The following is a 27,773-nucleotide window of genomic DNA, read 5'->3' as shown; positions in this document are numbered from 1 at the left end:
CTATCCCACCCCTCTAGGTGGTCACAAAGCACGGAGCTGATCTCCCTGTGCTATGTGGCTGCTTCCCACTATCTAGCATTTCTTTTGATTCTTGCTTAGAGTTTCCATCTCTCTGCTTGTATTACCCCCTTGTACTTAAAGGCTGTCTACTTTTTTAAAGCTCTTAGCATATTAATCATACTTATCTTAAATTCCTGGTCTGATAATTCTAAAATCTCTGCCATCTATAAATCTGGTTCTGATGGTTGGCTTATCTCTTCAGGCTGTTTTTTGCCTTTCAGTATGCCCTGTAATTTTTAATTGAAAATCAGATATGATGTATTAGGTAAAAGGAATTGAGGAGATGACAGTGGTCTATGATGCAGGAAGCAGACCCTCACACAACACCAAATCCGCTGGAGCCTTCATCTTGGACTTCCCAGCCTCCAGAACTGTCAGGCATGATCCACTGCTACAGGCAGTAGCACCATCTCTGATTACCAATAATAATAAGAAGGAGGAGAACTACAATCCTGCAGCCTGTGGAACAAAAACCACATTCACAGAAAGATAGACAAGATGAAAAGGCAGAGGGCTATGTACCAAATGAAGGAACAAGATAAAACCCCAGAAAAACAACTAAATGAAGTGGAGATAGGCAACCTTCCAGAAAAAGAATTCAGAATAATGATAGTGAAGATGATCCAGGACCTCGGAAAAAGAATGGAGGCAAAGATCGAGAAGATGCAAGAAATGTTTAACAAAGACCTAGAAGAATTAAAGAACAAACAAACAGATGAACAATACAATAACTGAAAGGAAAACTACACTAGAAGGAAACAATAGCAGAATAACTGAGGCAGAAGAACGGATAAGTGACCTGGAAGACAGAATGCTGGAATTCAGTGCTGCAGGACAGAATAAAGAAAAAGAATGAAAAGAAATGAACACAGCCTAAGAGAACTCTGGGACAACATTAAACACAAAAACATTCACATTATAGGGGTCCCAGAAGGAGAAGAGAGAGAGAAAGGACCAGAGAAAATATTTGAAGAGATTATAGTCAAAAACTTCCCTAACATGGGAAAGGAAATAGCCACCCAAGTCCAGGAAGTGCAGAGAGTCCCATACAGGATAAACTCAAGGAGAAACACGCCGAGACACATAGTAATCAAATTGGCAAAAATTAAAGACAAAGAAAAATTATTGAAAGCAGCAAGGGAAAAATGACAAATAACATACAAGGGAACTCCCATAAGGTTAACAGCTGATTTCTCAGCAGAAACTCTACAAGCCAGAAGGGAGTGGCATGATACACTTAAAGTGATGAAAGTGAAGAACCTACAACCAAGATTACTCTACCCAACAAGGATCTCATTCAGATTTGATGGAGAAATCATAAGCTTTACAGACAAGCAAAAGCTAAGAGAATACAGCACCACCAAACCAGCTCTACAACAAATGCTAAAGGAACTTCTCTAAGTGGGAAATACAAGAGAAGAAAAGACCTACAAAAACAAACCCAAAACAATTAAGAAAATGGCAATAGGAACATACATATTGACAATTACCTTAAGCATGTATGGATTAACTACTCCAACCAAAAGACACAGGCTTGCTGAATGGATACAAAAACAAGACCCATATATATGCTGTGTACAAAAGACCCACTTCAGACCTAGGGACACATTCAGACTGAAAGTGAGGGGATGGAAAAAGATATTCCATGCAAATGGAAATCAAAAGAAAGCTGGAGTAGCAATACTCATATCAGATAAAATAGACTTTAAAATAAAGAATGTTACAAGAGACAAGGAAGGACACTACATAATGATCAGGGGATCAATCCAAGAAGAAGATATAACAATTATAAATATATATGCACCCAACATAGGAGCACCTCAATACATAAGGCAACTGCTAACAGCTATAAAAGAGGAAATTGACAGTAACAAAATAATAGTGGGGGGGGGGACCTTGAAGATGGCGGAAGAGTAAGATGCGGAGATCACCTTCCTCCCCACAGATACACCAGAAATACATCTACAGGTGGAACAACTCTTACAGAACACCTACTGAAGGCTGGCAGAAGACCTCAGACCTCCCAAAAGGCAAGAAACTCCCCACGTACCTGGGTAGGGCAAAAGAAAAAAAAGAAAAAACAGAGACAAAAGAATAGGGACGGCACCTGCACCAGTGGGAGGGAGCTGTGAAGGAGGAAAAGTTTCCACACACTAGGAAGCCCCTTCGCGGGCGGAGACTGCAGGAGGCGGAGGGGGGAGCTTCGAAGCCGTGGAGGAGAGAGTAGCAACACGGGTGCGGAGGGCAAAGCGGGGAGATTCCCGCACAGAGGATCGGTGCCGACCAGCACTCTCCAGCCCGAGAGGCTTGTCTGCTCACCCGCCGGGGCGGGCGGGGCTGCGAGCTGAGGCTCGGGTTTCGGTTTCCGACGGAGCGCAGTGAGAGGACTGGGGTTGGCGGCTTGAACATAGCCTGAAGGGGTTAGTGCACCACGGCTAGCCGGGAGGGAGTCCGGGGAAAAGTCTGTACCTGCCGAAGAGGCAAGAGACTTTTTCTTCCCTCTTTGTTTCCTGGTGCGCGAGGACAGGGGTTTAAGAGCGCTGCTTAAAGGAGCTCCAGAGACGGGCACGAGCCGTGGCTAAAAGCGCAGACCCCAGAGACGGGCGCGAGCCGCGGGTAAAAGCACGGACCCCAAGGAAGGGCGGGAGACGCTAAGGCTGCTGCTGCCGCCACCAAGGGGCCTGTGTGCGAGCACAGGTCACTCTCCACACCCCTCTTCCGCGGAGCCTGTGCAGCCCGCCACTGCCAGGTTCCCGGGATCCAGGGACAACTTCCCCGGGAGAACGCACGGCGGGCCTCAGGCTGGTGCAACGTCACGCTGGCCTCTGCCGCCGCAGGCCCGCCCCGCACGCAGTGCCCGTCCCTCCCCCCCGCCCCGGCCTGAGTGCGCCAGAGCCCCCGAATCAGCGGCTCCTTTAACTCCGTCCTGTCTGAGCAAAAAACAGACGCCCTCCAGCGACCTACACGCAGAGGCAGGGCCAAATCCAAAGCTGAGCCCCTGTGAGCTGTGAGAACAAAGAAGAGAAAGGGAAATCTCTCCCAGCAGCCTCAGAAGCAGGGGATTAAATCTCCACAATCAACTTGATGTACCCTGCATCTGTGGAATACCTGAATAGACAACCAATCATCCCAAATTGAGGAAGTGGACTTTAGGAGCAAGATCTATGATTTTTTTCCCTTTTCCTCTTTTTGTGAATGTGTATGTGTATGCTTCTATGTGAGATCTTGTCTGTATAGTCTTGCTTCCACCATTTGTCCTAGGGTTCTATCCGTCCATGGTTTTTAAAAAAATTTTTTCTTAATAATTAATTTTAATTTTAATAACTTTATTATACTTTACCTTCTTTCTTTCTTTCTTTCTTTCTTTCTTTCTTTCTTTCTTTCTTTCTTTCTTTCTTTCTTTCTTTCTTTCCTTCCTTCCTTCCTTCCCTCCTTTAGACAACGAATCATCCCAAATTGAGGAGGTGGTCTCTGAGAGCAAGATTTATGATTTTTCCCCCTTTACCTCTTTTTGTGAGGGTGTATGTGTATGCTTCTGTGTAAGCTTTTGTCTGTATAGCTTTGCTTCCAACATTTGTCCTAAGGTTCTATCCGTCCCTTTTTTTTTCTAAATAAGTACTTTTTAATTGAATAACTTTATTATACTTTATTTTATTTTTACTGTATCTTCTTTCTTTCTGTCTTTTTTTCTTCTTTCCCTCCTTCCTTCCTTCCTCCCTCCCTGCCTCCCTCCTTTCTTTCCTTCTCGCCTTCTTTCCTTCTTTCTTTCTTTTTTCTTCCTTCCTTACTTCCTTCCCTCCTTTCCTTCTTTCTTTCCTCATACTTCTACTAATTCTCTCTACTTTTTCTCCCTTTTATTCTGAGCCGTGTGGATGAAAGCCTCTTGGTGCTCCAGCCAGAAGTCAGGGCTCTGCCTCTGAGGTAGGAGAGCCAACTTCAGGACACTGGTCAACAAGAGACCTCCCAGCTCCACATAATATCAAATGGCGAAAATCTCCCAGAGACCTCTATCTTAACACCAGCACCCGGCTTCACTCAACAACCAGCAAGCTACAGTGCTGGACAACCTATGCCAAACAACTAGCAAAACAGTAACACAACCCCACCCATTAGTAGAGAGGCTGCCTAAACTCATAATAAGGCCACAGACACCCCAAAACACACCACCAGACGTGAACCTGCCCACTAGAGAGACAAGATCCAGCCTCATCCACCACAACACAGGCACTAGTCCCCTCCACCAGGAAGCCTACACAACCCACTGAACCAACCTTAGCCACTGGAGACAGACATCAAAAACAGCAGGAACTACGAACCTGCAGCCTGCAACAAGGAGACCCCAAACACAGTAAGATAAGCAAAATGAAAAGACAGAAAAACACAAGCAGATAAAGGAGCAAGATAAAAATGCAGCAGACCTAACAAATGAAGAGGAAATAGGCAGTCTACCTGAAAAAGAATTCAGAATAATGATAGTAAAGATGATCCAGAATCTTGGAAATAGAATACGAAAAATGCAAGAAACATTTAACACAGACCAAGAAGAACTAAAGATGAAACAAGCAACGATGAACAACACAATAAATGAAATTAAAAATACTCTAGATGGGATCAGTAGCACAATAACTGAGGCAGAAGAATCGATAAGTGACCTGGAAGATAAAATAGTGGAAATAACTACTGCAGAGCGGAATAAAGAAAAAAGAATGAAAAGAACTGAGGACAGTCTCAGAGACCTCTGGGAGAACATTAAATGCACCAACATTCGAATTATAGGGGTTCCAGAAGAAGAAGAGAAAAAGAAAGGGACTGAGAAAATATTTGAAGAGATTATAGTTGAAAACTTCCCTAATATGGGAAAGGAAATAGTTAATGAAGTCCAGGAAGCACAGAGAGTCCCATACAGGAAAAATCCAAGGAGAAATACGCCAAGACACATATTAATCAAACTGTCAAAAATTAAATACAAAGAAAGCATATTAAAAGCAGCAAGGGAAAAACAACAAATAACACACAAGGGAATCCCCATAAGGTTAACAGCTGATCTCTCAGCAGAAACCCTACAAGCCAAAAGGGAGTGGCAGGACATACTGAAAGTGATGAAGGAGAAAAACCTGCAGCCAAGACTACTCTACCCAGCAAGGATCTCATTCAGATTTGACGGAGAAATTAAAACCTTTACAGACAAGCAAAAGCTGAGAGAGTTCAGCACCACCAAACCAGCTTTACAACAAATGCTAAAGGAACTTCTCTAGACAGAAACACAAGAGAAGGAAAAGACCTACAATAACGAACCCAAAACAATTTAGAAAATTTGAATAGGAACATACATATCGATAATTACCTTAAATGTAAATGGACTAAGTGCTCCCACCAAAAGACACAGATTGGCTGAATGGATACAAAAACAAGACCCATATATATGCTGTCTACAAGAGACCCACTTCAGACCTAGAGACACATACAGACTGAAAGTAAGGGGATGGAAAAAGATATTCCATGCAAATGGAAACCAAAAGAAAGCTGGAGTAACAATTCTCATATCAGACAAAATAGACTTTAAAATAAGGACTATTAAAAGAGACAAAGAAGGACACTACATAATGATCAAGGGATCGATCCAAGAAGAAGATATAGCAATTGTAAATATTTATGCACCCAACATAGGAGCACCTCAATACATAAGGCAAATACTAACAGCCATAAAAGGGGAAATCGAGAGTAACACATTCATAGTAGGGGACGTTAACACCCCACTTTCACCCATGGACAGATCATCCAAAATGAAAATAAATAAGGAAACACAAGCTTTAAATGATACATTAAACAAGATGGACTTAATTGATATATATAGGACATTCCATCCAAAAACAACAGAATACACATTTTTCTCAAGTGCTCATGGAACATTCTCCAGGATAGATCATATCTTGGGTCACAAATCAAGCCTTGGTAAATTTAAGAAAATTGAAATTGTATCAAGTATCTTTCGACCACAATGCCATGAGACTAGATATCAATTACAGGAAAAGATCTGTAAAAAATACAAACACATGGAGGCTAAAAAATACCTTACTTAATAATGAAGTGATCACTGAAGAAATCAAAGAGGAAATAAAAAAATACCTAGAAACAAATGACAATGGAGACACAACGACCCAAAACCTATGGGATGCAGCAAAAGCAATTTTAAGGGGGAAGTTTATAGCAATACAAGCCCACCTTAAGAAGCAGGAAACATCTGGAATAAACAACCTAACCTTGCACCTCAAGCAATTAGAGAAAGAAGAACCAAAAAACCCAAAGCTAGCAGAAGGAAAGAAATCATAAAAATCAGATCAGAAATAAATGAAAAAGAAATGAAGGAAATGATAGCAAAGATCAATAAAACTAAAAGCTGGTCTTTGAGAAGATAAACAAAATAGATAAACCACTAGCCAGACTCAGAAAGAAAAAAAGGGAGAAGACTCAAATCAATAGAATAAGAAATGAAAAAGGACAAGTAACAACTGACACTGCAGAAATACAAAAGATCATGAGAGATTACTACAAGCAACTCTATGCCAATAAAATGGACAATCTGGAAGAAATGGACAAATTCTTAGAAATGCACAAGCTGCCAAGACTGAATCAGGAAGAAATAGAAAATATGAACAGACCAATCACAAGCACTGATATTGAAACTGTGATTAAAAATCTTCCAACAAACAAAAGCCCAGGACCAGATGGCTTCACAGGCGAATTCTATCAAACATTTAGAGAAGAGCTAACACCTATCCTTCTGAAACTCTTCCAAAATATAGCAGAGGGAGGAACACTCCCAAATTCCTTCTACTAGGCCACCATCACCTTGATACCAAAACCAGACAAGGATGTCACAAAGAAAGATAACTACAGGCCAATATCACTGATGAACATAGATGCAAAAATCCTCAACAAAATACTAGCAAACAGAGTCCAACAGCACATAAAAAGGATCATACACCATGATCAAATGGGGTTTATCCCAGGAATTGAAGGATTCTTCAATATATGCAAATCTATCAATGTGATAAGCCATATTAACAAGTTGAAGGAAAAAACCATATGATCATCTCAATAGATGCAGAGAAAGCTTTTGACAAAATTCAACACCCATTTATGATAAAAACCCTGCAGAAAGTAGGCATAGAGAGAACTTTCCTCAACATAATAAAGGCCATATATGACAAACCCACAGCAAACAACATCCTCAATGGTGAAAAACTGAAAGCATTTCCACTAAGATCAGGAACAAGACAAGGTTGCCCACTCTCACCACTCTTAATCAACGTAGTTTTGGAAGTTTTAGCCACAGCAGTTAGAGAAGAAAAGGAAATAAAAGGAATCCAAATCGGAAAAGAAGAAGTAAAGCTGTCACTGTTTGCAGGTGACATGATACTATACATAGAGAATCCTAAAGATGCTACCAGACAACTACTAGAGCTAATGAATGAATTTGGTAAAGTAGCAGGATACAAAATTAATGCACAGAAATCTCTGGCATTCCTATATACTAATGATGAAAAATCTGAAAGTGAAATCAAGAAAACACTCCCATTTACCATTGCAACAAAAAGAATAAAATATCTAGGAATAAACCTACCTGAGGAAACAAAAGACCTGTATGCAGAAAATTATAAGACACTGATGAAAGAAATTAAAGATGATACAAATAGATGGAGAGATATACCATGTTCTTGGATTGGAAGAATCAACATTGTGAAAATGAATCTACTACCCAAAGCAATCTACAGATTCAATGCAATCCCTATCAAACTACCACTGGCATTTTTCACAGAACTAGAACAAAAAATTTCACAATTTGTATGGAAACACAAAACACCCCGAATAGCCAAAGCAATCTTGAGAATGAAAAAAGGAGCAGGAGGAATCAGGCCTCCTGACTTCAGACTATACTACAAAGCTACAGTAATCAAGACAGTATGGTACTGGCACAAAAACAGAAAGATAGATCAATGGAACAGGATAGAAAGCCAAGAGATAAACCCACGTACATATGGACACCTTATCTTTGATAAAGGTGGCAGGAATGTACAGTGAAGAAAGGACAGCCTCTTCAATAAGTGGTGCTGGGAAAACTGGATAGGTACATATAAAAGTATGAGATTAGATCACTCCCTAACACCATACACAAAAATAAGCTCAAAATGGATTAAAGACCTAAATGTAAGGCCAGAAACTATCAAACTCTTAGAGGAAAACATAGGCAGAACACTCTATGACATAAATCACAGCAAGATCCTTTCTGACCCACCTCCTAGAGTAATGGAAATAAAAACAAAAATAAACAAATGGGACCTAATGAAACTTCAAAGCTTTTGCACAGCAAAGGAAACCATGAACAAGACCAAAAGACAACCCTCAGAATGGGAGAAAATATTTGCAAATGAAGCAACTGACAAAGGATTAATCTCCAAAATGTACAAGCAGCTCATGCAGCTCAATAACAAAAAAACAAACAACCCAATCCAAAAATGGGCAGAAGACCTAAATAGACATTTCTCCAAAGAAGATCTACAGACTGCCAACAAACACATGAAAGAATGCTCAACATCATTAATCATTAGAGAAATGCAAATCAAAACTACAATGAGATATCATCTCACACCAGTCAGAATGGCCATCATCAGGAAATCTACAAACAACAAATGCTGGAGAGGGTGTGGAGAAAAGGGAACACTCTTGCACTGCTGGTGGGAATGTGAATTGGTTCAGCCACTATGGAGAACTGTATGGAGGTTCCTTAAAAAACTACAAATAGAACTACCATATGGCCCAGCAACCCCACTACTGGGCATATACCCTGAGAAAACCAAAATTCAAAAAGAGTCATGTACCAAAATGTTCATTGCAGCTCTGTTTACAATAGCCGGAGATGGAAAAAACCTAAGTGCCCATCATCGGATGAATGGATAAAGAAGATGTGGCACATATATACAATGGAATATTACTCAGCCATAAAAAGAAACGAAATTGAGCTATTTGTAATGAGGTGGATAGACCTAGCATCTGTCATACAGTGTGAAGTAAGTCAGAAAGAAAAAGACAAATACCGTATGCTAACACATATATATGGAATTTAAGAGAAAAAAATGTCATGAAGAACCTAGGGGTAAGACAGGAATAAAGACGCAGACCTACTGGAGAACGGACTTGAGGATATGGGGAGGGGGAAGGGTGAGTTGTGACAGGGCGAGAGAGAGTCATGGACATATAGACACTACCAAACGTAAGGTAGATAGCTAGTGGGAAGCAGCCGCATGGCACAGGGATATTGGCTCGGTGCTTTGTGACAGCCTGGAGGGGTGGGATAGGGAGGGTGGGAGGGAGGGAGACGCAAGAGGGAAGACATATGGGAATATATGTATATGTATAACTGATTCACTTTGTTATAAAGCAGAAACTAACACACCATTGTAAAGCAATTATACACTAATAAAGATGTTAAAAAAATAGTGGGGGACTTTAACGCCTCACTTACACCAATGGACAGATCATCCAAAATGAATATAAGTAAGGAAACAGAAGCTTTAAATGACACAATAGACCAGATAGATTTAATTGATATTTATAGAACATTCCATCCAAACACAGCAGATTACACTTTCTTCTCAAGTGTGCACAGAGCATTCTCCAGGATAGATCACATCTAGGGTCTCAAATCAAGCCTCAGTAAATTTTAGAAAATTGAAGTCATATCAAGCATCTTTTCTGATAATGCTATGAGATTAGAAATCAATTACAGGGAAAAAAACAGAAACTCATGGAGGCTAAACAATACGTTACTAAATAATCAAGAGATCACTGAAGAAATCAAAGAGGAAATCAAAAAATACCTAGAGACAAATAACAATGAAAACACGACGATCCAAAACCTATGGTATGCAGCAAAAGCAGTTCTAAGAGGGAAGTTTATAGCTATACAGGCCTACCTCAAGAAACAAGAAAAATCTCAAATAAACAATCAAACCTTACACCTGAAGGAACTAGAGAAAGAACAAACAAAACCCAAAGTTAGCAGAAGGAAAGAAATCATAAAGATCAGAGCAGAAATAAATGAAATAGAAACAAAGAAAACAATAGCAAAGATCAATAACTCTAAAAGCTGGTTCTTGGAGAAGATAAACAAAACTGATAAACCATTAGCCAGACTCATCAAGAAAAAGAGGGAGAGGACTCAAATCAATAAAATTAGAAATGAAAAAGTACAAGTTACAACAGGCACCACAGAAATACAAAGCATCCTAAGAGACTACTACAAGCAACTCTACGCCAATAAAATGGACAACCTGGAAGAAATGGACAAATTCTTAGAAAAGTATAACCTTCCAAGACTGAACCTGGAGGAAATAAAAAATATGAACAGACCAATCACAAGTAATGAAATGGATTAAAGATTAAAAATCTTCCAACAAACAAAAGTCCAGGACCAGATGGCTTCACAGGTGAATTCTATCAAACATTTAGAGAAGAGCTAACACCCATTCTTCTCAAACTCTTCCAAAAATTGTGGAGGAAGTAATACTCCCAAACTCATTCTATGAGGCCACCATCACTCTGATCCGAAAACCAGGCTAAGATACTACAAAAAAAGAAAATTACAGACCAATATCACTGATGAATATAGATACAAAAATCCTCAACAAAATACTAGGAAACAGAATCCAACAACATATTAAAAGGATCATACACCATGATCAAGGGGGATTTATCCCAGGGATGCAAGGATTCTTCAATATTCACAAATCAATCAATTTGATACACCATATTAACAAATTGAAGAATAAAAACCATATGATCATCTCTATAGATGCAGAAAAAGCTTTTGAGAAAATTCAACACCCATTTATGATAAAAACTCTCCAGAAAGTGGGCATCGAGGGAACCTACCTCAATGTAATAAAGGCCATATATGACAAACCCACAGCAAACATCATTCTCAATGGTGAAAAACTGAAAGCATTTCCTCTAAGATCAGGAACAAGACAAGGATGTCCACTCTTGCCACTATTTTATTCAACATAGTTTTGGAAGTCCTAGCCACGGCACTCAGAGAAGAAAAAGAAATAAAAAGAATACAAATTGGAAAAGAAGAAGTAAAACTCTTACTGTTTGCAGATGACATGATACTATACATAGAGCATCTGAAAGATGCCACCAGAAAACTACTAGAGCTAATCAATGAATTTGGTAAAGTGGCAGGATACAAAATTAATGCACAGAAATCTCTTGCATTCCTATACACTAATGATGAAAAATCAGAAAGAGAAATTAAGGAAACACTCCCGTTTACTATTGCAACAAAATGAATAAAATACCTAGGAATAAACCTACCTAGGGAGACAAAAGACCTGTATGCAGAAAACTATAAGACACTGATGAAAGAAATTAAAGATGATACCAACAGATGGAGAGATATACCATGTTCTTGGATTGGAAGAATCAGCATTGTGAAAATGACTGTACTACACAAAGCAATCTACAGATTAAATGCAATCCCTATCAAATAACCAATGGCATTTTTTACAGAACTAGAACAAAAAATCTTAAAAGTTGTATGGAGACACAAAAGACCCCGAATAGCCAAAGCAGTCTTGAGGGAAAAAAATGGAGCTGGAGGAATCAGACTCCTTGACTTCAGACTATACTACAAAGCTACAGTAATCAAGACAATATGGTACTGGCACAAAAACAGAAATATAGATCAATGGAACAAGATAGAAAGCCCAGAGATAAACCCACTCACCTATGGTCAACTAATCTATGACAAAGGAGGTAAGGATATACAATGGAGAAAAGACAGCCTGTTCAATAAGTGATGCTGGGAAAACTGGACAGCTACATATAAAAGAATGAAATTAGAACACTCCCTAACACCATACACAAAAATAAACTCAAAATGGATTAGAGACCTAAATGTAAGACTGGACAGTATAAAACTCTTAGAGGAAAACATCGGAAGAACACTCTATGACATAAATCACAGCAAGATCTTTTTTGATCCACCTCCTAGAGTAATGGAAATAAAAACAAAAATAAACAAATGGGACCTAATGAAACTTCAAAGCTTTTGCACAGCAAAGGCAACCATAAACAAGCTGAAAAGACAACCCTCAGAATGGGAGAAAATATTTGCAAACGAATCAATGGACAAAGGATTAATCTGCAAAATATATAAACAACCCATGCAGCTCAATATTAAAAAAACAAACAGCACAATCCAAAAATGGGCAGAAGACCTAAATAGACATTTCTCCAAAGAAGACATACAGATGGCCAAGAAGCACATGAAAAGCTGCTCCATATCACTAATTATTAGAGAAATGCAAATCAAAACTACAATGAGGTATCACCTCACACCAGTTAGAATGGGCATCATCAGGAAATCTACAAACAACAAATGCTGGAGAGGGTGTGGAGAAAAGCGTACCCTCTTGCACTTGCATTGGTGGGAATGTAAATTGATACAGCCACTATGGAGAACAGTATGGAGGTTCCTTAAAAGACAAAAATACAATTACCATATGACCCAGCAATCCCACTACTGGGCATATACTCAGAGAAAACCGTAATTCGATAAGACACATGTACCCCAATGTTCATTGTAGTCCTATTTACAATAGCCAGGTCATGGAAACACCCTAAATGCCCATCGACAGACGATGGATAAAGAAGATGTAGTACATATATACAATGGAACATTACTCAGGCATAAAAAGGAATGAAATTGGGACATTTGTAGAGACGTGGATGGACCTAGAGTCTTTCATACAGAGTGAAGTAAGTCAGAAAGAGAAAAACAAATATCATATATTAACAAATATATGTGGAACCTAGAACAATGGTACAGATGAACCGGTTTGCAGGGCAGAAATTGAGACACTGATGTAGAGAACAAACGTATGGACAGCAAGCGGGGAAAGTGGCGGGGTGGTGGGGGTGGGAGTGGGATGAATTGGGTGATTGGGACTGACATGTATACACTGATGTGTATAAAATTGATGACTAATAAGAACCTGCTGTATAAAAAAGAAAATAAAATTAAAGAGATTTAAAAAAAAGAAAAAAAAGGAATTGAGGTGCAGGCCTTTATTGTGAGGTTTTATTTGTGTCTGGCTAGGAGTTAGGCCATGTTCATTTTTTATGATAGCTGTAGCTGTTCCTTGCCAGTCAATCTCCCCACCTCTACTCCCCACCCTTTGGGCAAACACTGTTCTGATTTTATCATCATAGGTTAGTTTTGCTATCCTTGAACTTCATGAAAAGAACCATATAGGATTTACTCTTTTATGTCTGAATACTTTTGTTAACATAATGTTTTTCAAATTCATCTATGTTGTACATATTGCTTTTTATTACTAAACGATCAATATTCTATTGTATGAATATACCATAATTTGTTTATTCAGTCTCTTGTCGATGGACTATTTGGGTGGTTTCTTCTTCTTTTTCTTTTTTTTCTTTTGGCTACCATGAATAAAACTTCCGAGATTGCATTCCCTGGAAAACAGATTCTGAATTGAAGATTTTTCTGCATAAAGGTTTCAACAGGTGTTCTTGGGGTCAGCTCTCCTAGGGGAGTAACAGAGGCAGGATTGGGTGGAAGGAGAAATTGAACTGCAACACAGCTGAAGCTGGGATGCCCCTCAAGAGTTGCCCTCTGTATTAGTTATCTATTGCTGCAGAAAAAATCATCCCAAAATTTAGTGGCTTAAAACAACCATGATCATTTATTATCTTTCTGAGTTCAGAATTTGGAAGCAGCATGCCTGGGTAGTTCTGGATTAGGATCTCTCATAAAGTTGCCCACAGATGGTGGCTGGAGCTGGGGTCATCTTAAATGCTCCTTCACCCATGTGTGGTGCCTGGGCTGGGAAGACTCAAAAAGCTGAAACAGCTGAAGCTCCTCAGCCTTCTCTATCTCTGTGTAGTTTCTCCCCTTGGTATCTCCAGCATGGAGGCTTCAGAGTAGCCAGGTTTCTTAAATGTCTCCTGTAGGCTCAAGTCTTCTAAAGCATCTGTCCTGAGTGAGAGAGAGCTAGGTGGAAGCCAAACCACCTTTTATGATCCAGCCTGGAAGTCACACAACACATTTCTTTCACACTATTAGTCAAGACAGATACAAAAACCCATATGATTCACGGAAAGAACATAAACCTACCTCTCAGTGGAGAAGTATCATCATTATAGGAAGAGTGAGTGAGATGGAATACATAGTACAGCTATCTTTGGAAAATATATTCTTTGAGGTATTGAGGCTGTGGGTTGAGCCTTTATTCCCTGGTATTGACTAATCATAGTGTGTGTCATGAGGCTCTTGGGTAAGCTGACTCTCTTCAGTTGAGGGCAATTTCTAGAAAAGGATTCAGCTGTTTTCTCAGTTGCCAACATCCCCCAAGTCTGGAGGAATGAGTGCTTCAGTCCTAAGGAGGATCCAGGTGGCATACGATAGCATCCACTGCAGGTAATAGAAACATTCAAATATCTTTGTGGACACATATTTCCACTTATTTTGCATATCTATCTAGATGTGGAATTTCTGTCATAGGTAGGTGTATCTTTAGCCTTATGATACTACCAAACATCTTTCCAAAATGGTTGTACCATTTGAAATTCTCAGCAGCAATTTGCTAGAGTTCCAGTTGTTTCACATCCTTAACAACATTTGGCATCGTCTGTTTTTTAATTTTAGCTGTTCTAGTTGGGTGTGAAATGATATTTCATTGTGGTTTTAACTTGCGTTTCTCTGATGACTAATATGCTGATCATTTTTGTGTGGTTAGTGCCCTTCCATATATCTTTTTTTATGGACTGTGTATTCAAATCTTTTGTCCATTTAAAAAAGTGGGTTGTTTGTATTCTTATTAGTAATGTGCACTCTTTACAATTTACAAATTACAATCCTAATTTAAAGTTATAGAAACACTTCCTTTGTCAGAAAAGTACTGCAAATATTTTCTCCCGGTCTGTGGCTTCCATTTTTATTTTCTTAACGGTGTCTTTTGCTGAGCAGTTTTTAGTTTTAAGTACAATTTATCAATTTTTTTCTTTTATGTTTCGTGCTTTTTGTGTCCTCTTTAAAAAAATTTTTGTCTTTCCCAAAATTGCAAAGATATTCTCCTGTTTTCTCAGAGAAGCTTTGTAGTTTTAACTATTGCTTTTGGGTCTCTGGTCCATCTCAAATTGAGTTTTGAGTCCATTTGTTGGAACATTTTTCCTTTTCCAACTGAATTGCCTTGTAATCTTTTTAAAGAATCAACTGACTATATATGTTTTATCTATTTCTAAGCTCTTTATTTCATTGGTATATCTGGCTGTCTTTATGATGATCTCATAATGTTTTGATTGCTATGGCTGTATAGTAAGTCATAAAATTAGTAATTTCAGTCACCCAACTCTCTTTTTCTTTTACTTTTAAAAAATTTTTTATTGAAGTATAGTTGATTTACAATGTTGTATTAGTTTCAGGTGTACAGCAAAGTGAATCAGTTATACATATACATATATCCACTCCTTTTTTAGATTCTTTTCCCATATAGGCCATTACAGAGTATTGAGTAGAGTTCCCTGCTTATTTTGGCTTTTCCAGGTCTCTTACATTTCAATAACACTTTAATATCAGTTTGTCAATTTCTACAAAAAAGTTCTTTTGTTTTTGGATTTTGGCCTTATCAATTTGGGGAAAATATACACCTTAACAGCTTTGAGTCTTTCACACATACATGGTATATATTTCCACTTGTTTAGATCTTTTAAAATTTCTTTCACTAATGAGATCTTACACACATTTTGTTAAATTTATTTCCCCAAATTTTATAATTTTTAAGCTAATTTAAATGGAAATTATTTAATAATTTTATTTCCCAATTATTTGATGCTAGCATATGGAAATAAATATAATTTTATTTTGTATCATGAAACCTTGCTAAATTTACTATTACTTCTAGCAGCTTTTTTTGAGACACCTTAGGATTTTCTATGTATTTGATGATGTCATCTGCAACAGAAGATAGTTTTATTTCTCCCTTTCTTTATGCTTTTTGTTTCTTTTTCTTACCTATAGCACTGGTCAGCATTTTCAGCACAATGTTGAGTAAAAGTGGTTACAGCAGTTATGTTAAACTCTTTTCTGTCAGTCTTAGGGGGGAAAGCATTCAATATTACACTATTAAGTATGATGTTAGTGGTAGGGTCTTCATAGATGATCTTTATCAGTTTGAAGAAGTTCCCTTTTATTCCTTATTTGCTGAGAGTTTAAAAAATATGTTGGATGCTTTTTCCCCTTTATTGAAATGATTTTTGAATTTATGATTATTGAAATGATCATATGGTCTTCCCCCTTTAATTTGGCATATGGTGAATTAAATACTGAATTTTCTATTGTTAAACCAACTTTGCACTCCTGGTATAAATCTCACTTTGTCATGATGGATTGTCAGTTTTATATATTGCTGGATTTGATTTGCTACTATTTCAAAAAGATTTTTGCATCTGTGTAAATGAGGTTTATTGGTCTGTAATTTTCTTTTCTTATAATGTTTTTGTCAGATTTTGGTATGAGGGCTATCCTGGCATTATAAAATCATTTGGGAAGTTTCTCCCTTTCTCTATTTTCTAAAAGAGTTTATACAAGATTGGTATTATTTATTCCCTAATTCATCAGTAAAACTGTCTGGGCTGGTGGTTGGTTGCTTTCAGTATTTTCTCCTTATTTTTGAGTTTTAGCAGTTCAACCATGATGTGTCTAAGTGTGGTTTTCCCTGCATTTATTTTGCTTGAGCTTTACTGCGCTTCTTGTACCAAGTTTGAGAATTTTTGACCATTATTCCTTCAGATATTTTATCTGCCCTATTCCTTCTCTTCTCCCTTTCTGGGACTCCATTTGCTTATAGGTTAGACTCTTTGATATTGTCCCACATGTCCCAGAACCTCTGTTTATTTTTTTAAGTCTTTTTTTTCCTTCAAATTTTAGGGGAATTTACACCCAGACTTTGAGTCTCCCTTCTATATGGCTCCCTCCTTTCCAGGATATCTCCCTTCAATTTCCAGTTGTGTGGTAGCCCCAGACTGTCTCCTTTCATACCTCGACCCATAAAGGCTGGTGTTTCAGCCACTCCTGCTATACAGACTGGGTAGTGCTCTTAGTGGAGAGACTGTATAAACTTGGAATAGCCTTCAGTTTCTCTCTGCTTTTTATTGCTGTCCAATGTCCTCAAGTAGTTAGTTTTAAATTTTTGTCCAGTGTTTAAAATTGTCATCTGGGGGAGGGTTGATATGGTACAATCTACTCCATCATTATTGGAACTGGAACTCTGCTTCCTGTATTCATAAGGTTAGTTAATTTGTTCACCATCCACCCTGTCTTTCAATTTAGAGTCCCCAGTGTCCCCAGTGTCCCCAACTCAAAATAACCAGTCACTAGATCCAAACAATCGAGTCTCAGGTATGCTCCTGAGTTGATTGACACCTGACTTCCTTAGAGCCACTGTTTTAGATCAGGTTCTCATTTAGCTAGCTGGTCTTCTTTGCCTCCCAGCCTCAGTCACTTCCCGTATTGCTTGAGATATCTTCCTAAAAAATATTCCTTACTATGTTACTTCCTTGTTTTAAGACCCCTCTAGGCTGCTGCAGGGTTAAATCTTTTCAGCTTGTTCTATAAAGCTGCTCACAATGCAGCTTATGTCCTGCTGTTGATCCACGTAAAACAAACGCTCCTGATATGTTAAGCTTTTCTCTGTTCTTGGACACATCAGAACTTTCCATATTTTTGAATTTTTGCTGTTTGTATCCTGCCTACATTTTATCTGACTTCTTTATTTTTTTAAATTTTATTTTTATTTATTTTTTTCACACACACACACTGTATTTTATTTTTACAAGAGATAAGTAAAAAAAAAGTAAAAAAAAAAAAAAAAGTAAAAAAAGAGAGATAAGTAAACTGACACCAAGCATTGTAAATGTATGACCACAACAAAAGCAACAATGATTGCAATTACCAAACATGAAACACACTCATACTATGTCATAATATTGACATTCAGTCCAGTAATCCTCCACTGTAACAGCTTCTTTACTTTGCAGTGAAAATTGATTTGTATATTTTTTGCCTCTGAGTCCTTGTGGGATTTTTTTTTTATTCAAACAGAAAGTCACAAAAATTATAATCATCCTCATTATCTGACTTCTTTAGATTTAGTCTTAAAATCTGATGCTAACACCACCTCTTCTGAAAAGTCTTCTCTGGATGGGTTACCTCTGTCCTCAACATCTCTCTTCTATATTCTTATAGCACTTATAGATCTGCATATTGACATGGTTCATCTATATCTATCTATCTAGTCTGTATACATCATCTATATAATCTGTTTCCTTCAGTAGATTCTAATCTCCTTGGTCAAGGTGTCGTATCTTTCAAATATGGTTTTTTCATATCCATAACATCTAGTAAGCATTGTATACCCTGTGTAGATTCTCAGTGTATATATTTTTTGATCTTACAAAGAATATTTTTCAGCAGTGATATTCAAAATAATGGTTTTACATATAGACATTAAAGGCCACAGACCCCAAAAGAGAAACTAATCAGCCAGTTCATATACTATTCTGTTATTTATTGTTTCTTTAGGAACATTTACCCCACATCTAGCACCCCTATAGAGTTCTGCAAGAATGGTGGAACCTGGGAAAATGGCAGATGCATTTGTCCAGAAGAGTGGAAAGGACAGAGATGTACAATCAGTAAGTTACTTGGGATAATACTAGGGTGTGAGATTTAGGTGACTCTTGTGTTTATAAGGACAGCAGCAAAGCTTCTTGAAGCTTCTGTTAATGACTGTAGTAACAATGGGCATAATGATGATGGATTTAAGATGTGTTTATTAGCTCAATAGTAAAAGCTGAGTTTTCTTGTGCTATTTACCTGTATGTTCAGTACACCTCATTTCTTTCCCAACTGTTAAGTTTCTCTGTAAAACTCAGTTGCTTTTCTTTCTGACTGCAGTGTCTACTATAGAGCAATTGGTAATATGGTTTTCTCAGCTCCTTTCAATTGGTGATATGCCATATTACCCCATTTCAAATATCATAATTCTAACATACTTAACTTTTCTGAAATCAAGAGGCATCTTCTCATCCAAGTATATACTTAGATGAAGTGTTTGTTTTTTCTTCCTTTCTCTTGGAGAGATGTTATTAAATTAGTGGCTTGACTTTGGTCAATGGTATCTCAGAATCAAAGTTCAAAGCCACTTCTTGATCTGCAGTGTGCTTTCCAACACTCTACACACTTCATGCTGCCTGCTTAAGATTCAGAGCCCTAGAAGCTCACTCCTATAATTACCTACCCTCCAACCAGCCAGTGTATCCCACATACTCCATGACTTTAGCTTCTTGTTTAACCCACACCCTCATGATGCCCTTTGCCACTGTAGGCTCTATATCTTTGATTTTCAAGATTTCAACTAATCTGATACACTATCCTTTCACATCCCACCTCGACTGAGATATATTGTGCACATTTTAACTGGAACCTGTAATCGAACATACTAGTTATTGTAATGGTAGTAACTTAACTAGATAAGAAAGTATGTAGTTCCTGGCTGGTCAGTGAGTCCTATAAGCCTTCTATTACCCTTCGAATTACACCAGAGAGGTTTTGAACTTTGACTTTTATCTGGTTTGAAATTTGAGAAAGAAAAGTGAAAATTTATAATGAAAATTTTTTGATTAATGAATTTATGATGAAGAATATTTTTTCTTTCCCTTATAGTTAATTACTGTGAAAACAGTACCTATGAGAATTTTACTTTTCACAGAATTCCAGTGGGAAGATATGGCTCTTCCTTGCAAACATGTGACAAGAACACTCCGAATGGTTTGTGCTTTTCCAAGCATCTCCTCTGTTTAGGCATATGAATTGCTATGCTGGGTCATACCTATCATCTCTCCAACTAGTATTAGGTCCCTAGAAGAGGCATCAAGGAAGATTTTGTGGAAGGGTTTGGCTCCATTTCGTGATGCCAATGTTCAAAGTTTTGGGTGTTACATCACATAATTCCAGTTCTCCTAAAAACTGAAATATAGATCAGTAGTAAATTCCTTTTAATTCTTCAATAGATTTATTCTTGCAGCCTCCTCCATCTCCTGGAGTTTGATCAGGTTAAGATCTGCTGTTACATAATTTATCTAAATTTTAAAGACTGGGTAGACTGTAGGTTTACACCGTATCTATTTTGAGACTTCATATTTCTAGGTAGAATTGCAGTTAAGTCTCTTCACAGTTAGGAGTCCTTCACCTCTTTGATCATTTTAGTTTTCCATCTTGGAACATTTTCTAGCTTCATCACACCTTTCCTGAAGCGTGACAACCTTGCTTGCACAGAGGCTTTCCAAGAATAAAGGAGCAAATGATATTTTCTATTTCTAATATGCTCCCTGATGATATCTAGGATTTTGACGACATATACGATTTTAATGCCAGATTGGGTAATATCTTCTAAGAGTAGCCCTTTAAATTCATAGACCCCTTTCCTGACAGCTTAGAGCCCATTATCCCATATGATTTTCCCTAAACGTTTTAACAGTCCTTGGTTTGCATTGATTTTCATCTGACCAATCCTCCTGCCTCTCACACCTTTCTGCAGGTTATCATCCACTTCCTGCAGAACCGGATATCTCAGTAACTAATTCTAGATGTTTATGCACGTGTTTGATAGTGAATAATGAACCTGGGAAAATTTTTCACATTTTATTTAGATATTTATTTCTATGTGTGTCAAGGGCTCTTTGAAACACTAAATAAATTTTATGCACTGCTCCTTCCTATGTCCTTCTTTGCCTTATTTATTCTAAGAAATTATTTAGACCAGCGTTCCATTTGCCGAATCTAAATTGCCTCTGCCCACATATATCATGCTTACTCAAGTATTCATGATTCTACTCTTTACATAGTTCTTTCCAGCTTCTTGATTAAAAGCTCAGAGGTAAAAGAAGAGCTTCAACTGTATTGGTACTTACTTCCTGTGGTATGTCCATAGATACTTACCATCATAATTTATTTTTTATAGTATTTGTTTTTTAAAATTTATTTATTTATTTATTTTTGGCTGCCTTGGGTCTTCCTTGCTGTGTGCAGGCTTTCTTTAGTTGCGGTGAGCGGGGGCTACTCTTTGTTGCACTGCGCGTGCTTCTCATTGCGGTGGCTTCTCTTGTTGCAGAGCACAGGCTCTAGGTGCATGGGCTTCAGTAGTTGTGGCACACGGGCTCAGTAGTTGTGGCTCGCAGGCTCTAGAGCACAGGCTCAGTAGTTGTGGCGCATGGCCTTAGTTGCTCCGAGGCATGTGGGATCTTCCTGGACCAGGGCTCGAACCTGTGTCCCCTGCATTGGCAGGCGGATTCTTTTTTTTTTTTTAAAGAAGATATTGGGGGTAGGAATTTATTAATTTATTTATTTTTGCTGTGTTGGGTCTTCGTTTCTGTGCAAGGGTTTTCTCTAGTTGTGGCAAGCGGGGGCCACTCTTCATCATGGTGTGTGGGCCTCTCACTATCGTGGCCTCTTTTGTTGCGGAGCACAGGCTCCAGACGCGCAGGCTCAGTAGTTGTGGCTCACAGGCCTTGTTGCTCCGCAGCATGTGGGATCCTCCCAGACCAGGGCTCGAACCTGTGTCCCCTGCATCAGCAGGCAGATTCTCAACCACTGCGCCACCAGGGAAGCCCAGGCGGATTCTTAACCACTGCACCACCAGGGGAGTCCTACCGTCATAATTTTTATATGTTTTTTGTGTCTTAAATATTTCTTTATAATTTACAAAACAGATACGGCTACAAAAAATAGCTGTGCTGTTGAATCAGGAAGCGTAAAAATGTCAGTAATATAGCCATCAAGGGACATCACACTTGCTTGAAAGATATTACTTTTTTTGGGACAAGAGAATCACCATCTTTCATTTGGTTATGTATTTTTCTTTTCTGAGTAACTATTATGGTTTTTTGTGGGTTTTTTTGTGTGTTTTTGTGTTTTTTTTTTTTGCGGTACACGGGCCTCTCACTGCTGTGGCCTCTCCCGCTGCGGAGCACAGGCTCCGGACGCGCAGGCTCAGCGGCCATGGCTCACGGGCCCAGCCGCTCCGCGGCATGTGGGATCTTCCCGGACCGGGGCACGAACCGGTGTCCCCTGCATCGGCAGACGGACTTTCAACCACTGTGCCACCAGGGAAGCCCTACATACTCTTTTAATTTATAACTTGTTTTTGTCACTTTAATACTTTGTAAACATCTTTTTAATATAAATACTTATGCATCTACATCATAAATTTTAGATAACTGCATGATATGAGTCAGCTATTATTTAAGCAGTTCTCTGCTGCTGGACATTTAGATAGCTTCAGGTCTTTTGGTATTTCATTCTTGTACATAATCTTTGTTCGCATGACCTATTATTTCCTTAGGAGAAATTCCTAGTAGTTCTCAGTTCTCTAATATTATAACCAGTACCTATTTAGTGTTGAGTCCTCAAAGTAGAAAAAGTGCAAATGTCTGAAACAGAACATTGACAAGATTATAATTCTGAGAGATGATGGTAGAGGTGTTATAAACAATTGAACTGGTGTATTTTATGACTTCAGATTTCTCTAGGAGTCTGGATCCTTCTCACTGGGAGTGTGAACACTCCCATTTTTCTTGAAGTTGGTCCAGAGTCTATGTTCAGTGAACTCCCTTCAGAGCTGGAGGTTCTGTGTTTGCAGTCTTGCTGGAGGCAAAGGAGAGGAGTGGATGTTTTTGGTGAGAAGGCTGAGGAAAGAGCCATTGTGGGATTTGGCTGAGAAAGTCACAGATCATGAGATAGATGAAAACACTGTCCCATTAATAAACAGTTATGAATTTTACTGGCTTAAGGCATGGAGAGAAAAGAAAACAATTATGTGTGATTTATGTGTAAAGTCCAAATGGCATAGAAGAAGGTGTTTAGAGGATAAATAAAAAAATTCAATATAGGATGCGTTGAAATATGAAATGGTATAACCACACTCAGTCCTTCCTTCCTCCCACGCTGAATTTCTAGTCTACTTATTTTTCTAATGATGGGCTATCAGTTTACCCTCTCCCAGGTGATCTTTTGTGTAAACCCTTGTGGACTCAGGTCTTTATTCATGTAAATAAGGCTTTCGCCTCAATCTCGAGCCCTAAGATCGTGTCAGCAAGCTCTTAGCTCTCCTCAGGAGAACACTCTTGGTGAGCTGCCAACAGAGGTAATCTCTCTCTCTCTCTCCTCTCTCCCCTGGAAGGAAATTAGTTGTTACTTGGGGCAACTCTTCCTTTCCAAACTCCATCCGCTGAACTGAGACCAATGTGCAAGGTCTCCTGATAGGCACCAGCCTAAATGGTAAATCTCACTCTGACTTTCCCCTTCTTTCATCTACAGTTTCCTTTCTGTGTCTCTAAGCTACCGAACTCCCCTTCTACACATATGGGGAGAAGTGGACAGGGTGAGAGTGAAACAGAGGAGAGTGACAGGGAGGAAAGAACTCACTCCAGCTTCATTCATCGCACGTTGCAACGGCAGAGTTCTCCAGCATCCTTTCATGCATTCTCTTGTTCTAAACTGGGAGGAGGCAGGGTGTTGAAGTGGGCCCAGCCAGGGCAGAGTCTCTGCTTGTAAAGGCATCTGACTCAATCAGTGAATCTAGGACCTTATTTCTCCATTTTGAACACTTGCTGTAAAGACTGATCCATAACCTTGAAACTTTGCTGTTACGTTCAAGCTCCTAGTTGTCCTTGTTTACCTAACTTTGGGAACATAAAACTGCTAATACTGACTACCTTGTACATTTCCATTGCACATTTCTGTTTGCATTTCTGTTCTAGCCAGCTTTCTTTGCTTACAAGACAGCTGATCAAGTTATCTTAACCAAAAGAGGGCTACTGTAAAGAGGCATATGGAATCTCCTGGGAACCTAGGAACAGGATCATAATACAGCTGGGCCCTGTGGATGCTGGACCAGGGGGATGGCAGGGCTTCCAAGGCAGCTTTGAAGCTCTCAGTAGAGCAGTTTTGGGTCTTCCCTGTGGGAGAATGTAACGGCAGTGGCTGTTGAAATCAGACGGTTCTGGATTCAAATCTTCGCATTGCTTTTTGGTAGCTACATGATTTAGGCCAAATTACTCCATATCTCTCCAAAGAGCCTCAGATTCTTCAGTGTAATATGGGAGTGATTTTGGGACTCGCTTCAGCAGGATTCTTGTAAGGCTCAAATGAGATAATGTATGTAAATCGCTAGCATAATATTGGACTTATCCATATTAAATCTTGGAAAAATAGGTTAGCAGCTGTGTTTATCATTAACATGACTCAGTAAACATGTATGTCTCATCTTTATTTATAGTTTCTGCTCTCTCATAATTTAACCCTTTCATGATGTTGGGGAAGTAAAATTAAAAACAAAATCTTCTCCCAACCCAGAAATCCTCTCCACAAAGGTAGTAGAGAAAGAAAACACTTTAATTATTGCACAGGCATTAAACCAGAATGTGACGAACATCACAGACAAACCCTTAATAGACTGGGAAGAAGAAGGGAATCTGACCTCTTTAGGTAGGCAAGCAGATACAACCTGTTACATACATGTTTTCAGATAAATAATAACTAGTCCTCAGTTAAGAGAACTCGACAGCACTATTTGCCACACACAGTTTATCCTAAGTTAACTGGGTAATTGAGGTGACCTTTTGTGTTAGCTAATTGACTTTATCCAGAGGAAGAACAAACCTTTCATATCTTTATGAAAGGAGGTAGTTTTGCAACTTGGAGCAAGGTGCCCACCCACCGAAGTTAGGCTACTACTCTCCCACAGAAACTGGGAGATAGGGGCACTAGCTAGCTCCCTCGATGTTTCCATTTCAAAGAGATGGTTCCCAGGTCCCTGAGAAAGACATTCCTAGGTCTTTGACAAAATGCCAATCTAGTTTTCAAAAGGATTTATTTACATTTCAAAGAGAAGAGAAAGTGCTTGCAAGTTTTCTAAAGTAAATGCTCAAAGAAAAAGGAGGGGAGGGAAATTTCTTCCCTTATTTTCCGCAGGAAGAATTAAACCTCTCATTTTTAATTTGTATTTGTCCTTACAATGATATGCAATTCTCCCTCAGTATCAGTGGGGGATTGGTTCCAGGACCGTCCCCTCGCTTACCTCCCCGGCTCCCCACGGAAACCAAAATGCCCGGATGCTCAAGTCCCTTATATAAAATGGTGTAGTTGGCTATCCGTATCTGCGTGGGGTTCCACATTAGCAGATTCAACCAACCACGGAAACGAAACCCGCGGATACGGAGGGCTGACTCTAATGACCTCTCTGGTCCCCTTGAAAGCCAGGCTTTTCTGATATAACTGCTGCACTAAATGGAAGATTCCTAGGGAAAAGAATCAGATTGCTTCTAGTCATTTGTACTAGGTTGATGGCCAGCCTCCTGATTGGGATCTCTGAGACATGCACCCACCTATCATCCAATCAGTTACGACAAGAGGAGGAAAGAATAATATGGAAGGAATAAAGACCTTACAAGTGGCTGTGGCTAGAGCAGCCCTTTAAAAGCAGCAAACACCCCCATGTACCTGTCCCATTTTTCCCTTTAGCCTTCAAATGCCTGAAGGAGCTCCCCTTAGTATCGCCAGTGTTTCACAGGTACTGACCTTTCAGTGGGTGCTCAACAGACGCTGTTGGTTGAATGAATGTATGAACTATGTTCTTAGCAGATTGCAGTTTTGTTAGGTACTCCTCCTGTCGAAAGCAGCTCTGGAGTATGATTGCTATTCATCAAGTGGGAAATGCATAGTATGAATTGCTGAAAATTACAGAAAATGGTGTTATGAAAGGAAAACTTTTGAAATAGAGAAGTTGACTTGAATGTTTCCATATGAATGACTATCACATTCTTTTTATGAAGTTTTTAAAATTATTTAAAAATTTATTTCTTTTTAAAATCTCACTTGGGGAAGAGAAAAGATATATTAGTGTCAGGAATAAAGATTTAGAATAAAGAACAATTACATATTAATGAAATTCTTTCATTTCTGGGAAAACTAGATTGAACCAGTTATCTTAGATAGAGACATTTTGTTTTGTCAAGTACAGAAAGAGTGGAAATATTTTTTATAGGAAACAGGAAAAGAAACAGTCTTATGACTTATCTTTGGAGAGCACCAAATTAACAGATTCCCCCCACTCCCTCCCACCTTCCATCTAATCTATCTTTTAACTTATCCAAAGTAGAAAAGAACATTGTGAAAACCTGCAAAGTTTAGTTAATAGCCGAGGCAATGAGCTCAGAGATCTGCTCTTCCATAATTCCGTATGAACTGTCACCTCAGGAGTCGACACTTATAAGAGATGCTTTGGAACCCGAGGGGTTTGTGTGAGAGGAGAGAGTTGAATAAGTGGAAATTGAGTCTCAGCACTGGAGAAACAAGAATCAAATGCCTGGTCATTGGAGGATGGTAGCGCCATCCTTTTATGAGAAGAGCAGAATAACAAAGACTGTTTCTACTGGGAAATCTGTCATTCTTGAATTCCAGCTTTCTGGCATCTGTGTCCAAGGTACGCGTCAGTGGGAGGAGTCCACCAGAACTTTAAAAAAAGGTATATGTAACAAAGTAAGACTCTCGTAAAGAAAGTCAGATATTTTTAGGGAATTGTGCCAATATTGTGATCACATGAATTCTGTGCTCATTCCTTTCTACTGGAATGTGGGACACACACAACTGATTTTATGACAAATCTCCACAATATTATGTTGTTACATTTTATTCTATGCAGGCTTATTGAGCAAATTGAAACTTATTCCTTGTCTTTGGCCAACACGTCAGTGGTAGAACCTAATATAGCAATACAGTCTGTTAATTTCTCTTCAGAAGGCACTGTGGGATCTACAGGTGTTCTCTTCACTGTGCTGAAAGGTGAGCTGTTTGTTTCAGGTTCTTGTAATAGCAGAGAGCATTCTGCTACCGATAATGCTCTATTCGTGAAAGTGTAGACTTTTATGAAATTCTGCTTTTTTTCCTTCTCATAGGAACTAGGGATTCTCTGGTTTCTGGTTCCACAGTTGTAAATGCAAGTGTGGACAAACTGAATCTGAATGAACAGGCTGAACTTCAGATCTTGCTCAACACCATGAAAAGCAGGTCTTAAATTATGTTACATGAAAAACTGCACTCCAATTCATGGAATTAATAACTTATATCCATTGAATGAGAAATAATGTTTACTGTTTCACACTGAATAATTTGTGTTTGATATGTTTGAGTTCTAACAAATTATGTTAATGTCAAGTCTACTATTCTAGGCCATAGAGATAATTTCTTTTTTTATTTTTTCCTTTCTTTGCAAAAACCGTTTGGAGGGTAGCAGAATTGAAATGCTCTGGCCATGGATGCAAATCTGTTTTCCAACAAAAATCTAGCTAAAGTGGTTCAGTTTTACATTTAAAAATACATTTAAAAAATACTCAGTCGTAAGCTTTGCCTGTGTTTACTAGTGGAATGGCACTCACAGGCTTAAGTTCATCCTATAGACCTGACCTTAGGATATTTTATGTAATTGATGCAGTCATCATCTAGCAGTACCAATTTTCAGTTATCTCTACTAGTATGGTGCCCACCATGAGCTCCTTATCATCTTGCATGT

The 27,773-nt window shown here is 38.7% G+C and overlaps 1 protein-coding gene across 1 annotated transcript in view; it reads left to right on the top strand.

The window, feature by feature from the left end:
* The window catches only part of LOC132521237 (adhesion G-protein coupled receptor G7-like), a 224,779-nt gene that overhangs the window by 146,955 nt on the left and 50,051 nt on the right, over nt 1–27,773 (top strand). Inside the window, 3 exon segments of the mRNA XM_060150689.1 lie at nt 18,728–18,840; nt 27,002–27,046; nt 27,160–27,267. Coding sequence (XP_060006672.1) covers nt 18,728–18,840; nt 27,002–27,046; nt 27,160–27,267 — 266 coding nt within the window.

The sequence above is a fragment of the Lagenorhynchus albirostris genome, chromosome 5 (assembly GCF_949774975.1).
Source record: "Lagenorhynchus albirostris chromosome 5, mLagAlb1.1, whole genome shotgun sequence".
Classification (NCBI taxonomy): domain Eukaryota; kingdom Metazoa; phylum Chordata; class Mammalia; order Artiodactyla; family Delphinidae; genus Lagenorhynchus; species Lagenorhynchus albirostris.
The sequence above is the reverse complement of the archived record's forward strand: the minus strand, read 5'-3'. Positions and strand labels throughout refer to the sequence as shown.